This window comes from Rhea americana, unplaced genomic scaffold (genome assembly GCF_003343005.1).
Source record: "Rhea americana isolate MKP2758 unplaced genomic scaffold, rheAme1 scaffold_105, whole genome shotgun sequence".
NCBI classification, from domain to species: domain Eukaryota; kingdom Metazoa; phylum Chordata; class Aves; order Rheiformes; family Rheidae; genus Rhea; species Rhea americana.
The window spans coordinates 2,404,674-2,421,054 of record NW_028185095.1 but is presented as its reverse complement, the minus strand read 5'-3'; the positions used below and the strand labels follow the sequence as shown (position 1 = coordinate 2,421,054).

General features: G+C 34.9%; 1 protein-coding gene across 3 annotated transcripts in view; it reads left to right on the top strand.

Moving 5' to 3' along the window:
* The first annotated feature begins 6 nt into the window (after window positions 1-6).
* ORC4 (origin recognition complex subunit 4) overlaps window positions 7-16,381 on the top strand; it is a 21,893-nt gene continuing 5,518 nt past the window's right edge. The window contains exons 1-10 of one of the 3 annotated variants that reach the window (XM_085308534.1): window positions 7-70; window positions 2,831-2,902; window positions 5,300-5,376; window positions 7,022-7,112; window positions 9,547-9,622; window positions 10,040-10,125; window positions 11,895-11,943; window positions 12,506-12,657; window positions 14,383-14,556; window positions 14,907-14,993. In XM_085308534.1, coding sequence (XP_085164660.1) covers window positions 2,846-2,902; window positions 5,300-5,376; window positions 7,022-7,112; window positions 9,547-9,622; window positions 10,040-10,125; window positions 11,895-11,943; window positions 12,506-12,657; window positions 14,383-14,556; window positions 14,907-14,993 — 849 coding nt within the window. In that variant the 5' untranslated portion in view covers window positions 7-70; window positions 2,831-2,845. Of the gene's footprint in view, window positions 71-96; window positions 246-368; window positions 1,146-2,830; window positions 2,903-5,299; window positions 5,377-7,021; window positions 7,113-9,546; window positions 9,623-10,039; window positions 10,126-11,894; window positions 11,944-12,505; window positions 12,658-14,382; window positions 14,557-14,906; window positions 14,994-16,381 lie in introns of those variants that run through there. The other 2 variants (XM_085308544.1, XM_085308552.1) reach the window with 2 other exon arrangements.

The following is a 16,381-nucleotide window of genomic DNA, read 5'->3' as shown; positions in this document are numbered from 1 at the left end:
CGCGGCGCGGGGGTGGCCGTTGGCGCGACCGTTGGCGCGACCGTTGGCACCGCTGTTGGCACCGCTTGAGGTGAGGGCGACGCGGAGGGGCCCCCGCGGCGCGGCGGCGGGTCTAGCACGGCCAGAAATGGAGGGCGCCCGCCCCTCCGCCCAGCCCCTCCGCGGAGGTAGGAGCCGCTCGCTGCGGCGAGGCTGTGCCGCACCGCGGCTTGCCTCGCCCGTGAGCGCTGGGGCTGCGCGGCCGGGTAGGTGAAGGCTGCTCTTGGCGAGCTGCCCCGCTCTCCCCTCCTCTYCCCCCTCCCCGGGGCTTGGGGGCCGCCGCTGCTTGTCCGTCGGGGCTGGCGGAGAGCGTTGGCGCTGACCCTCCTCCGGCGGGCTCCCAGCCAGGATTACTTTTCAGTAGAAATCTCGCCTGGTTTTGTAAAACATGAGCGTCCTTAGTGATTGTGGTCCTTCCATATWACTTYTATATAACACATAAGACTGTGACRCATCTTTAGTGCATTACCTCTGGTGTGCTGCAGTAATTCTCTTATGTTTTAATATTTCCTTTGTTTATCTCTATAATGCTTTTACAAGAAGAAAATCCCTTTGCTTGTGGATGGGCAATTTCTACTTTTCAGTAGAAATCTCGCCTGGTTTTGTAAAACATGAGYGTCCTTAGTGATTGTGGTCYTTCCATATAACTTTCTCAACGGCGGTGGGAGGAAGAATGTGAACAGGAATGTTCTTCCGTTAATCTTGTTGCTCTTGCGTATTGTTTTGAATAATGTGATTGTTACGGTTCTGTATTTCCAGCCTTTTGTTTGCAACCCTCGCACTCCTGCATGTCTGCCCCCACAAGGACTGCTTATTTAACAGCTGGTCTGGCCCTTTGCAGGTTTATCTGCTGTACAAGGTCACTGAACATGACTGTTTAGGCAGGCCTACAATAAAAGGAGCAAGATGGGGAGCAGAGGGAAATTACTGTGATAGTGTTAAAACAAGCCTAAATTGTTATAGAGTGATAGTCTTAGAGATTTTGTACATTAAGCCTTCTCAGATGAGGTTCTTCGTGGTCCTGTGATATTTCAGCATGTGTTTTAGGGAGCTCAAGTGTTTCAGGTTAKACTAGATCATATTTTGGAGAATTTAGCTAAAGACATGTAAGTATACTCAAATATATTGACTTAGTCACAAAAAATTACCAAGTAACTTTCATAATTTTCTTTTTTATTCTCAGTATTTTATACTTCGCTTATGAAAATCATGGCTTACCTCTAGTATGCTTTGAAATTGTTTATTTTCTTATTGGTAGAGGCAGGCAGAAAGGTCACACGTCCTTTTAGAGAGGTGAGGCAGAAGTACATCTTAACTATAGGGTGATGATAGATGTTTACAAGAAATACTGCTTAAACATGGCTTCCTTCATTTCTCTTGTTTACTTCCTGAGAAACTTYTGAGTTGGATCAGTTCCCTGATTCCGTTGCATCAAGGCACAAGTGCTTTCTATTGGCACAAAGAAGGGGTACTGTTTTTTATAGGCAGACTTTGCTTATGAAAATTTACTCATTCAACTTCACCCCCCAGGCCCCATACAGTTGGGATTAACAATGACTAGAAGAAACCTAAGAGAACATAATAGTTAAATTACTGACAACCTCAGCTCAAATGTGATTCGTTTAATCACTCTAAAATTTCTGCGTAGCTCTTGTTCATGGAGACTGTCAGTTTAGACTTGAGAACTTTCCACATGTGGAGTTTTGGCCAAGATTCTTAGCCAGGAGAAAAGACGCTGGGTTGAGGGTCTGCAGAAGACTTCAAAATAGCCCGTGTGGATGGAGATATACTTACTTACTTACATATACATAGGTGCATTCATATATAGTTACATATATATAAAAAAATGCGCATATATATATATATATATATAAATACATGTATACATATGTATATAAAAATTATATATAATTTTAAGTATTTCTGGAAACACTGGTTATTCCTTTCCTTCACCCTCCTCAGGGTAATTATAATGGTACAACTGCCCTATATGAACATAAGCTGTACCAATATAAATATAGGCAGCCAGTTGTTACTGTAAAGAAATTAGTTATCATGGCTTAATATAGCACCATGTGTTTAGAGCATTTTTCAGCTGAAGACTGTAAATGCATTTTCTTAAATTATTCTAAATTTAGTCAAAATGATCACATTAGATTTTACAGTTAGTGAGTGGAGAAGTTCAACACATGTCTTGTAGTTACAACTTATCAAAGAGCATTGACTTGACTGTTCAACATAATCTATCTAAAGTCAGTTCCCATCCAAAGAGCTGGAACACGCTATAGAATGAAGTGCAGATGTGTAARCTATGCCATTCTTGGGCTGGTTCTGTTCTGTGCAAGTTCAGTTTGTGTATACCTGTGCTCTCTGAATAGATCTTGGCATATCATTCACAGAYACACAATTGCTTTTATCTAAAGAAAGAGTTGTCTAGAGAAACTTCGAAGTCTTGTTACTCTGATACCAGTTATATTAGGCACTTTGTTTTGTTTGCATTGCCTTGAAAATATATTAACAAAGCAARGAGTTCAGAAGTTGTATGTAGATATGGATTTCATCTCAGAAATGATGTAAAAATTCATTCAGTRGTTTTGTTTCACAAGTAATAATCTTAACTAATATATCTGTCAGTCAAGAAAAAAAGTCAAAAAATTTAAGTTCTTGCAAATCAGTAATTGTCCTGTTTGCTATACTAAACTTAGTCTACTAAAATTTCAAGTACAGTTTCTGCCTAACATGGAAAACAAAGTAATTTAGTTTAACTCTTATGTTGTCCTTCTTATTTAAGATAAAAATTTCTGCAATGAGTAAACGTAAGTCAAAGGAGAGCAGCAGTGCGAATGGAGAATGCATTTCACAGGTTAGTAGTGTCTTCATTGGCTGCCTTTGRCTTGAGTTATGAAACTCTTCCATCCTCTGTCATCCTTTTAGTTCTGTGTATTTTCAAGAGACCTGTAAAAAGGCGCACATGGATACTTGATAAAATTTCTGGAGATAAGTGGCTCTGTATTACTTTCTGTAATGTTCTGTATTAGTTTCAACTTGATGTTTGCTTGTTTTAACTGTTTTAGTAATGATCTATTTTTTGGAGTATCTTAAAAATGCTAAAAGACAGTCTTACACTTTGGCAGTCACACGTGACAATAGATTATAACTTGTACACAAAGTGKTTTTTCTTTTCCTTACTAATGCAAGGAGTGAAAGGAGTTTAAGTATGTAGCACATCTAAGCCTTTTYTCAGACTTGGACTAATCTATCACTGTCTGATGAGATCCTTTATTTCCCAGTTTGTAGTGTGAATCAGAACCTAGATAGCTTTTGCTTTTTAATTGGAATAACCCAGGTTAGGTGGGACAGCAGCTGCCTAATCAGTTTTCAGCTTTGTGAAGTTGATCTGATTTCTCAAATTGACCATCCAGAGACTGTGACGCATCTTTAGTGCATTACCTCTGATGTGCTGCAGTAATTCTCTTATGTTTTAATATTTCCTTTGTTTATCTCTATAATGCTTTTACAAAAAGAAAATCCCTTTGCTTGTGGATGGGCAATGGTGACTACACAAACTTTTTTTTAACAGAGTTAATCTGGAAATTAATAGGATTTCAGTAGAAGAAAGAGACTGAAAAATCAGGTAGATAAGCACAGCTGGTGTATTAAAAAAAAAATCCTTTCATAGTGGAATTGTTACCAAATACATTTTTAATCTTTTATCCATTATTGAGATTTACTGAAGGATACTTGAAAAGATTGGAGGTAATATGTGTTTATTTTTAAACCTGCTAGTACCCCATGATAGTGAGTGGTGAATGTTAAATCAGCTAAAAATGACATAAAGAAATACTACTGCTTAGGATCAGAGAAACCTGGGAAGCTTCARAAAGACCTCAAGATCTAAAGAGATGGTAAGATAACTGACCAAACCTAATATTGGCACATCCATTCTTGAAATAATTACTTCAACTTTAATAAAGTGTTGGCTGCTGAGTTGTAGTTGATATGCTGTTCTCTATACTACATTAAAATGCAAACATTTGGTGGACAATACTGCCTCAGTATAAGCTTACCTGGATAGCACAGCACTTTTTTTCATGTTTTCTTAAAATTCAGTAGACGTGAAAACGAATGCAGTTGAGGTGCAACTGAAGAATGCATAGAAAAACCATACGGAGGGGAAGATTAAGGCAACTCAGATTATGAGGATAAAAAAGTAATATCATAGATGTGCATTGATGATGATATAAGAAAGAGTTCGTTTTGGGGTGAAATGGACTTTCAGAYTGAAAGGCAAGATGCTTAAAATGTGATTTTTTTAAAACGAAGATTATTTCATTAACAGTATGTAATTTAATCTCTGCAATTCTTTGCTGTGATACCAGGCATTTGAATTGGACAGCTGTCATTCAGGTTTAGCTTATATGGGGGGCAAGCCTAGTCCTGTAAAGTCTTGTAAATTATTAAAAATTGGGGTTGTCCAATCTGTGCGCTGTTGGTCAAGTGGTAGGAAAGGTGTGCTGTGATGCTACAGGTTGGCCATTTTGGAATGTTCTGAAGATACAGTTTTAGGTAATGGTGGTTCTTAAAGTGAAAAACAGAAATCAGTGCAGAAATATGTCTAATGATATCTCAACAAATCTATCCAAATTCATAGTTAAATATTGTATTCAATGTGCAAGTTGAAGGCAATTGTTTACAAATTGTAGGAACAAAGTATTTGAACTGAGTCTTCAAAGAAACTGGAAAAACCGTTGAAAAAAACTTTGACATTTTTCTGGTGTTTGAACATTGAAGGGTRAAACTTTGTATTATGGCTAGTGCAAAAAGTGTATCCGTGGAAGATTTTTTGGAATAATTGAGTTATTTTTCTTAAGTTTGCTAATAAACATTTTCTTGTCTGTATCAGTTAGAATGCTGAATAAGATGAAGTACGGACCTAATTTTGGCAGCAAGTATAACATCCCTTGGAGGATGAAGGAAAGAAGCTGTAATAGAATAGACTGAAGACATACGTCGCTATCACTGAATTTTCTCTTTTCAGCTACTAAGTGACTACAAAATACTGTGCTTACTGCAATTTTATTCTTACTTTCAAGATYCTATGTCATTGGTGACAATTAAAGCTTACATGTCGTAGAATAGTTTCACCGCCACAAACATGCATATTTTTCCTATTATTTTACCTACAGTTATTACATTCTTGTTGCATTCTAATGTTTGAAGCACCAACCGTATTTTTCTGAATCTTGCTCTATATCAATAGGTACAAAGAATTCTACGTGAAAGATTCTGTCACCATCGTGCTACTGGAAAACTGTTTGGGATTGAACACCAGYACAGGTGAGTAAGCAGATTCACTTTATATTTCTACTTTAACCTCCATGGAAAAATAATCAAGTAAAACTCAAAATTTTCTGCTACCTCTAGTGTTCTAAATTACACACAGACTTAAATGACTTGAAATGCARTGCTTCTAAAAATAGTTTCAAACTTTAATAGGTTTTATACAACTGTTACTTGCTGTGTAGTGAGGCTCTGAGTACCAACTTGCTTGTCCTTACTTTAAATACACAATTCCTGAAACAGTCTTTTTGTAGCCTGGAAGATAACCTGCAGTGCAAATTTTACACCTATGTTTAATGAGCTTTTCAAGCAAAAAATTAAGTTCTGTTGTGCATGTTTATTTTTATTTCAAATTTTCCACTGTTTGATTGGCTGTGTTAGAAGTAAATTTGAAACCGTGAGTGATAACATCATGTTTCTCCAAGCAGACTTGGAGACCCACATTGAATACWAGTCTATTTCTCGAAGTCCTGATGTGAAGATTAAAAAGTTGGAGAGATGAGACTTATTTTAAATCAAAATGTCTCAGCGAGTGGGTAGTGACAATAATACTATCTTAATACSTTTAGAGCTGTAAGGTAGAATTCTAAACATGTCTCTAAAGAACTTGAAGCAAATTGATTAATATTTAAATTTTTATTTAAWTTGAATCACTTGGTGTGAGCATTAGTTTCTTTTCCCTTACAGGAAGGAAAATATTTTCCTTTTTTCTTTTATCTSTCTTACATGCAGATCTCATGTAGATATGTTTAATGTAGTTTTGAGAAAGTGAATTTTTGTGATGTTGATATGTTACAAAACAAGCCAATATTGATGAACTGTGCTGGAGAGATGACATGATGAACTCGTAGCTTTTATTTCACAAGATGTATTAGGACTCTTTGCTGTTGTTAGCTTTCGAATAGTAAGCAAAAATGAAATGCATGCCTTTGCTGCAACTTTTGTCGTGTTCRCACGCCACAACTGTTGTGATGTGTGAATGTGATGTATTCTAACTAACAGTTTATTAGATGTATACATTTGTAAACTTGGAATGTCAGTGTATTTTTTATGACTATTTTAAATGTGGTATTAGGTGATAGGTCTTTTATGAAGGTCATTCAGAGTCATTAGTTCCCTCCTTCGGGCAGGCAGGAAATTCATATTTGGAAGAAGCTCAATATTGCTGTTATCATTGACAGGTTTTTGATAAATAGATTTAGCATCAGTTTTATCGAGATTGTCAGAATGAATATATTTCACTAGAACACTAATTTCATATTGGTGTCCAGGTTTTCCTTTGGTGTATTTGCCATAAACTAAAGTGGTACCATAGAAACCAGYCTTGAGTAAAGTTTTGAGTCTTTTTGTAAGACTGAAAAATTTAAGTCTGTCCTTTCATGGTGGAGAATTGCAAAACTTTATGAATTAGTAATATTCTTGACTTACGCATGTTTTAATATTTTAAAATATTTCACATAGTCTAATCACTCTCCCTTTTTGTACTTTGTTACATTTTGTGTGCCATGAATGTTAGCTCTGAAAGCAAGTTGAAATGAATCAAGCTAGCGTTCTCCTATGCTCTAAAGATTCTTTGGATTTTCCATAGTTTTAGTGAATGCTGTCTGTTCTGAAGTTTAACCTACTGCTGTTTTCAATACAGACATCTGCTAGAACTGCTGAAACGAACTACAGTTCATGGAGAAAGTAATTCTGCTCTCATTATTGGACCCCGAGGATCAGGAAAGACTACGGTATAAACATGTATTAAAAGTTTATACGAGGTCAAATTAAACATGAGGTAGATTACCTCATTTAAAAATTTGGACCTTTTGGACCTGAGTTTATCTCTGTGCCTCTTTTTAAAGAGACCATGTTAATATTGATAATATTCAAATAATGTTAATATTCAAAGCATAAATTAAGAATACGTGATTTGAAGGCAGTTCAGTGGCTTCTCATGAGGTAATTCTATTGAATAACAATATGGAGAAATCTGTTTTCTATCATTTCAAAAATGTAGCTACATGATAGTTTTTAAAATCTAAAGAATAGAATAGCATCATGTGCAGTAACAAAAATTGATACCTTACTAACCTCGGAAGGGCTTGCAGGAGCTTGTATGGTTTTGGAATCCTTTGCATACCTTCACCAGATTTTATGATGTGGTAGAGGTGCCTAGTATATCTTTTAATCCATTTTATCAGAGCAAGTTCCATTTGTTTTATTTTTAGAWTTTTTTGTGTGTGTGTGTGWGAGATCTGGCTACGCTGTAGCTTCTGCCTTTTATCATCTTTTCTCCTCTTATGGTTCTATTATAGTTCTTGCCACAAAAGAGTTCATCTCTGCAATTATAGTCAGGTTTTGCTCGATAGCCTTTAAAGGTTAACCTTTTACCACTATTAGGTCTTCTCTGTAAATGTGACTGAAAAGGCATCCCAAAACTTTAAAGGAAGTAGACTCAGGGGGGCATTCCTACATAGCTGTTATATGTAGGGAACCATCTTAATTCTGTTTTAAACGTACGAGAGAATATTGTTATCTAAGTTCYTGGGAAGTAGAAAATTTTATAGCAGTTTTAGTTTGCTTATAGTAAGTGTAGGTTTTGTATTCTAAAGGACTCCTCCTTAGTTACGGCGTGTGAAGTGATCAAAGTAAGTTAAGTGTTATATTAATTTAATACTATATAAGCATGTCAGTTTTTTATGCCTGTATTAGTAGTATTATATGGTAAATAGATTGGCTATTGTTGAAAAAAGTATTTGAGACTGAAAACAAAAGTATAAAATAACTGAAGAGTCGTCTTCCTAAGTGCTAAAGCAAGTTGCCTTGCTGTGAAGGATTGTCTGCACTTCCTTCTAGTCTTAAAGGAGAATTGACCCTTCTCTTTTCCTAAACTTAGAAGTTTGTTGCTGTAACCATACTTGTCTATTAACTAACAGAAATACTTTTTGGACTCTCATGTATTTGAAATTTCGAACTTTGAAACTACAATTGAGATAGTTGGCAAAAGAGTTAACCAGAATGGATGACATCTACTTATTGGGCATAGATTTGTGAAATCATAGGAATAAGCTCTTTTATTCCAAGTATCTGTATACTAAAGGCTTGCACCTGTAGCTGGAGTTTGCTAACTTTATTGGTTTCTACACAATAGCGGCACAAAAACATAGATGAGCTCTGTGCTGCAGGCAAATTGGAACAAATGTGAAAGTTTAAATAAAACCACTAAAAAAAAAAACCTCAAAATTTCTCCTTCACCTCCAAATCTTCCACTTGACCTTTTTTTATTATTATTAAAAATTAAATCGTTTTCCAGACTTTCTACATCAGGGTAGTGAAGATGAAAATTTGTGATCCTTTCTGCCAGAATATAAGTAAACAGATCCATTAGAGAAAAAGGAATGATTCTCTTATTTACATCATGAGAAAGATATTGCTCCTCAAAAAAGAGGATTCTGTATGCATATATATATACATGTGAATATGCATGCATCTATGGGAGAGCTACAAATTCTTAAGTTGAGGAGATGCTGGAATTTACTGTAAATGAAGAGGGAAAGAAGCAGCAAAGTTAAAATTTCATCTGCTTACACATCTTAATACAAATTCCTGATGACTTTTACCAAGCACAAATTCTAACGTGTAGGCTGCTGATGGATGACGAATTTGAGACCCCTAAATTTTACACAGCTGTAGCTGATGTAATATGCAATTTAGTTTTGTCTTGTGCTTCGTAATTTTTAAGATGAAACAAATAAAGACAGTGTATTTATGACTTCAAAGAATTTTTTTCATACCTAGTGAATAATCATCAATGAAGCTGTGATATTGAAGCTGATTATTGTATGAGCTCAAGTGAGAAATACTTTTGCCTCTCAAACTGTTAAACCTTTTTTTGATTGAGGCAAAAGTCCTATTAACCYAAAAGTTTGATTTCTAAAATACTTGAGGTATTTTTATATTTCTTTCCCTAACAGTTCCACAAAATTAACAAAAGTTATAGTTGCAGTCATGATACTGAATGTTAAGCTTTCATGTAAATGCTTTTGTCTTGAAAATACTTAAAAACATAGTTGCATAATGAAACTGCAAGTAATTTTCTGTCTGATAATATTAATTTGTAGTTTTTTTTACTGTTAATACGTTAATCTTTTCATAGAGAAATTGTATATTCTTTTTTCCTAGTTATTAAATCATGTCTTAAAAGAGCTCATGGAAATAAAACAAGTTAGAGAGAACCTTTTGGAAGTTCACMTGAATGGCAAGTACCACAGCATTATTCAAATGTTATGTTACATTCAGTTGTTAAATATTCCACATACTGAACAACAGTTTTGCTCTTTGGCAATTGTAATGAATCCTGTAATATGTGCACTTATTTTTTATTGTGTTCAACAATGACTTCATTTGTTTCTCTCTATATAAAGACAACTAGTGTACTTATGATGACTTTTTCAAAATGTTAAAAATCTTGTTCAATTGTGAATGAATTGCTTGAAATAWTTTTTTTTATTACATGTGGAAAGTTGCAATCTAGTCTTAATTTTTAAAATGTTATAGTTTTGTAAGACTGGAAGCTTAGAGAAGCTWCTGGATATGTTTCTATTGGCTGTAGATGTGGCTGGTTAGAGTAAAGGAGAAGAGCAAATTCTTCATTAAAAAGATGATTTTGTTTCAGGGCTTTTGCAGACTAACGATAAAGTGGCCCTGAAGGAGATCACCAGACAGTTACAATTGGAAAATGYGGTTGGGGATAAAGTTTTTGTAAGTATCGGCTTTTATCTCCCTCAAATTGCCTAGAAAACTAGCTTTAAAGAATTACAACTTGTTGAGACTGAATTGGCTTTGAGCATTTATTAGTAAAATTGTGATGTTTTGGCTCAGTTTTCCCACAGTTTTCTGCTTTAAAATATGTAGTAATTTTATAGCTGTAGAGAGCTGTAGTAGCATTTACCTGTGAAGACCGTGGTTTACAAGTGCTGAACATAGCATTTTGCTAGTTGAGCTGTATTAGTGCACCCTGACACTTTTTCAAAAACATAAGTTTAAAGCTAATGTTACAAAGAAGGGAAAGTGTCTAAATGAAAAAAAATATTAAGCATTTCAAAGAGACTTCTTTCTGAGGGCCAGAGTGTTTTAGAAACATCTGCTTTAAAATTTCAAGACAAAGGGTAGGCAAGTTAACTAACCAAAAAGCAACATCTTTAGTCTGTTTGAATCCTAGTTTAAATTGTTGGGAAATCTGTGCAGCTGACTGGCTTCCTAGAGGCTCTCATTTTTCATAGGATTTTTGTTAAACTACTTACTTCTATGGACCTTTTCCCAAAGAAGAAACTTATTTGCCTTAGTTCTGAAGACAGTGAAAAGAATAATTTAAGTGCTTCAGATTGAATTTCAATCACTTGAGTTTAAAATAACTTGGGCTAGTGATCTACTGATTTCTGAGCTATTCTGCTTGCTGCTTGTTATTCAGCGAGTGTTCTTGAGAGGCTCTCTTTTGGTGTGACAGAAGATCATTCTGAGCATCATTTGCTCCTTTGCTCCCTGAGATTGGCAGAGGTGCATAGTTGTGAGCCATGCATAATATGGATCCAGGTGAGGAGAACAAGATTGTAAAAGGGGAGAAAGATGAAATTTCAGTAGGTACAAAATTTCTTTCCATCAGTTGCATTTAGAAAACTTAAAGGGGAAAAATATTCTTTCTTTAGATGAGAGAAACCGAAGAATTGGGGGGAAAAAGCAGTGTGGAATACAAGATGAGTGGTCGGTTACAGTTATTAAGCTTTATTGTCTGTTGGAAATGCTTGTTGTGTTTTGATTTCTTAAGGTCTGAAAAATACTCACGTGTTATCCCAAATGATTTTAGATACAGAGAATGGAAACTTCTTCCCATCCAGAGCTAAAATTTTCTCAAATACAGGTGTAGTGATAAAAGGAAATAGCAAGTATTTCAGCATAACCATTTGAATGTGTTCTCTTTTCACCAGCGAACCAGAGCAACCTTTAAAGTTCTAGAGTTCCAGTACCATGAAAAGCTACAGATGAAACCAGACTTGGATATGTGAACTTTCCCTACTTTTTTTTTCCCCCTCTAACTTTGTTATTGTGGCATCCTACTTAACTCTTAAAGACATACATTTAAATAGAAAATTCGGTGTGCAGTAGCTATTAGACTTAAATGTGAATATATGGTTATGAAAGGGGAATAAAAAGGAAAGCTAAAACTACCAGTATATTTGGCTTATTATAGAAGCTCTTCTGATCACTGATTTCTGCCTGAGGCAGATAATTGGGAATTTCAGGCTGAAAAAAGTGGATCAATGTGGAGTTAAAACTTCTCTTCTTACTAAAAGAGGTTGTAATTATACAGTATGAAGTAACATTGTAAATTTTTGAATGCAACCTGTTTTTTTTTTTTTTTTTTTTTTTTTTTTAATAAGGAAATGGACTTCATTACATGCCTGAACTTGATGTAGTTATATATTTCTGAGAATAACCTTGAAAACCTATGGTGAAACTTTTTGTCTGTTTAGGGCAGTTTTGCTGAAAATCTTGCGTTCCTTCTTGAAGCTTTAAGGAAAGGTAAACACACTACTGAGCTCTCTGAAATAATTTGTGTTCCTGTTTCAGTTGCCTGAAAAATTAGCATATTATGCTTCTTTCATCTATTTTTACATCTACAGTTTTTTCTTCTACTTGTACAAGTGGTATAAGGAAATCTTGCTCAAGAATGTGTTGCGATTGTGAAAAGCAAGCAAACAAAAAAAACTTGTAATACTGATCAAATACAGACCTAACTTAAATGGTGCCATAAAGACTTGCATCTGAGAGGCAACTGTGAAGGACAGGTTCTTTTATACAGATTGTATCTATTAAATATAGCATTTTTAAAAATTAGCCATAGCAGTCTGTCTTTCTTGGCACTCAGAAATGCTGTCTGCCAGAATAATACAAAACCTCATCAGTTTTTCTATATATTTTTCTTTTTAGTRTTTTAGCAGTGTGTATGTGAAAGAAGTACTAGTGAAATGGCTAAAAGAAAATATATAAACTGGTTAAAACCTATCTATGTAAAAGCTGTAAAAATGAAAATTTGATTATGCAGTTACTATGTCAATGATAACTTTTTAAATTGCTGTCTCAGGTGATCGAACTAGCAGTTGTCCAGTCTTGTTTATATTGGATGAATTTGACTTATTTGTTCATCACAAGAATCAGACGCTGCTGTATAACCTCTTTGATATATCCCAGTCAGCACAGACTCCCGTAACAGTTATTGGACTTACATGCAGACAAGTAAGAAATTGCTCTTTCTTGTTGAAAATTTTCAAATGTTTTTAAGAGATTTTTGTCTTAATTGGAATGTTTCCCTTCCCCACTCCTGGAACTTTACTTAATTTATTAGGATATTTTTCTCAATGATCGGTTTGTCAGACTCCTGAATTTAAWATATTTAATTCAGTGCTGAGAGTAAACTTAGATAACCAAAAAACTGCAAARCCTTCAGTTCTACTGCTGAAATAGTCTTACATTTATAAGGAGATAAAGAGCCATTGTCCTGTATTACCACAGATGAGCYGTATCTATCAGTGTGGCTGTCTTGTATTATACTGTCACTCAGTCCTTGAAGGKGCTCCTGGGCATTTCACTTTCTTGGTCACCAGTTGGTAAGGATAGACTTGAATTAACTTAGTGTTCAAATCACTGTTCTGAGGTTAAGGAGTGTTTTTAAGCAAACGCTTCAGTACAGCYCTTTCACTGTAATATTAGCACATTCAAAAGGGATTTATGATCCATATTGAACTTGTTGTGGTTCTTACAATGACATATACATGATCTGTSSACAGATCATGTATATGTCATGAAATAATTGCTTTCTAACACTSTGGGAGCTCATACTTTATAAAATTACACTTTTTCTAAATAAAATGGATTGGTTGTGAAGACAGCCAGGTTATACCAAGAACAATAATTAAAAATCTTTCATCAGAGCCTAAATCTGGAATTGATTGAGTTTGAGTGACATTTAGCTAGGCAAATTACTAGAATTGGTTTTGATCAATTAATTACAGACTTTTCTTCTGCTTCACTTCTGTCCTGAGTCTGGTGTTCTCATCATCCATAATTTAGAACCTCCTGTATTGTGCTACTTTTGAATCCATGTAAGGTAGAGTCGTCAGAGACTGTACTATGGTTGTGATAGTACCTGTTGCTTTTCAGGTTTCTTAAAATAAATTGGCGTTTTGTCACTTAYCATCCTGTTGCATGTGATTTCTAAATACAAAGGGGGGTTAATGTTTTGCACTGTTTGTGCTGTTCTTTTTTTTTCTTTTTTTGTGAAAGACTTCAGTATTTTTAACAGAACTTCTTTATTGCAAGTAAAAAACAGAAGAACCCCAAACCAAAAAGACCTTCCCCAAAGTCCTAGTAACAAAGAGTGTAATTATTGTGAATAGTACTTCTTTTCTCTAAATGGACAAGTACCACAGCTTGCTGCTTATGCCAATGTATTGCTGCCTCTTCAGAGAAAAGTAAGCTGCTCTGTGCAACAACAGTTTGATTATAGACTTGCTTAGTTCTGTGTGATGAGCTTAAAAGACAAGTATTGGCTCTTAAGATTTTTTTTTTAACTAGATTCTTTCAGCCTGACAAAAGACATGAGAAATGACAGCTGCCAACCTACATATCTACTAGACAGCTTGTCTAGAGCCATGATAGGCTGAAACATCTTGAATGCAGATCTAAGTAACTGAAATATTTACATAATCTATGGAGAAATTGCTGAGTATCCTAGCAACTAATTATCCTGTATGATATAGTGTACCACATGATGTGGGTAAATGGCTAGTTGTTAGGCATTTTAAGGCATGCCAGCTATAATAATTAGCAAAGGTCTTGTCTCATTAGAACACTTGAAACCTGAGAATGTAATTTTTTATACTATTTACTTTTTTAGTGCAGTCTTTACTAAACTAAGAAGTAAGTGTATCTGCTTGTGTGGTTTTTGTTTGTGTTTTTAAGGATATTTTGGAACTCTTGGAGAAGAGAGTAAAATCAAGGTTCTCCCATCGACAGATATATTTGATGAATTCGTTTGATTTTAAACAATACATTAAAATATTTAAAGAACAGCTTTCTCTTCCTGCTGAATTTCTTGATGAGTCTTTTGCACAAAAGTGGAATAATAATGTTCAGGTATTTAAAGCTCTTTATACGTTTACTAGATTAAAATAGGACCAGTTTATAAGTATGTAAAGTTTTTACCTAACATCAATATTTCTTTTCACTATTTGAGTTCGATATTGGATAAATYGGTTGTGACATGGAATTTTGTTTTACTGAAATCTGAAAATATAGTTAGATCACAGGAAAGACCAAAAAATTAAGATTACACTTGAGGGATTGTATTGTCCAATAAGTTGAGTTCCTTCTGAAAGTTAGCTAACATACTTTTTCCAGTTGAATAAGAACTGTTTTGCTGAGAAGATTCCTGTGTGGCTTAATGGTGCGATGCTTTTTTTTTTTTTTTTTTTTTCCTTTTCCAGCACCTGTCAGAAGATAAAACTGTGCAAGACATGCTGCAAAACCTTTTTCACTATAGCAAAGATCTGCGCTCACTTCATTTGTTGTTGGTATGTATTTGGATATGTATATAATATCTTGAATTAACAAATAATGTGTGAACATCTCTTCTATTTTTCAAGCCAATTATCAAAGCTGTGCTTGAAACATCTTTTTATTGAGCAGGCTTTTGACAGTATTTTCCTTGTATTGCTTTAGGTTTTCCTCAGTCTGTAATTTATTAATGAATTTGAGTTGCACTGATTTTTATAGCACTTAACTTTGTGAGGGTTTATTTTTAAATGAAAAATGGTGGAGTTTTTCAGCTACTTAATAACTTTTGCTCTGGTCTTTCATAAAGCAAACTGTAGGTTTGCTTTGTGTCAAAACATTTTCTTTGAGATTCATTTTAGTTGTTGCTGTCTCCTGAAAACTACTCACACTAAAAATTACTTTCTACCTTTAAGTCTACTTTTTCTTTTTTTTTTGGTGCCAAATGCTTCTATCATTCTTCTTTTATTAAATCTGTCACTAACTGCTGCTTTTCTTTCAACGTCTGTCTTTTTCAAAGATAAATAGATTTTTGGTGCCATCTTTTTTCCCTGTATTCTTGCATCTTATACTTTACTCTTTCTCCTCCTCTTGGTGTTAGTTTGTCTGTGTTCCTGCCCGATCCCCATCTATTTCTTGACCCATTTTTGAGTGACTCTATGCAGRTATATGCACTTCCCATGTTAAAGTACTCTGTGCTGCTGTTAGAATAGCTGACACTTGCAGCTTTCTCACCATCCCTCTTCCTGGCCTTTTTTTTTCCTAAACTGTTATTCTTACTAAGTTGTTTGCATTTATGGATTAGTTTGTCCTGGATACTGTTCAGTAAGAGTATTCCATTTTGTCTACAATCTTGTGATATGCACTAAGGAAATGCTTTTGTTTTCTGTTACCATTTCAAATCTCTTCTTATAAAGAATATCAGGTAAAATCACCTTACAAATTGTATTATTAAGTTCTACTTTGTTTTCCATAAATKATTTCATAAATGGAGCAATTCATTTACCTCAGTTGCTATTCTGAATTTTTYTGTTACCATGATGCTAGCCCAGGAAATATGATCTTAATCTTGAGGTGCTGGAAGCTCAAGGCTACTTTATTTCCAGATGCTTTGAGGTGAGAATTGCTTCTGATCTATAGAASGACCACGTTATCTGGTATCAAAAGCCTAGGGAAGCTTTCAGGATTTTTCTTGGTAGCTTCAACCTAGTTGTCCTAGGAGAGAGCAAGAAGGCCTTTTCTTTGTGTGTGAAGAAAAATTAGATTGCTGCTTCTCTGTTAACAGTGAAAGTAGACTCTTCTCTATTTAGTAAGTACGAGGTAATAACAGGAACATACTTCTTCCTGTTGCAACAGATGAGTGCAAGCTTAATGCATTGTCAAGCTTTCTAGAGGGTTTCTTTTTTCT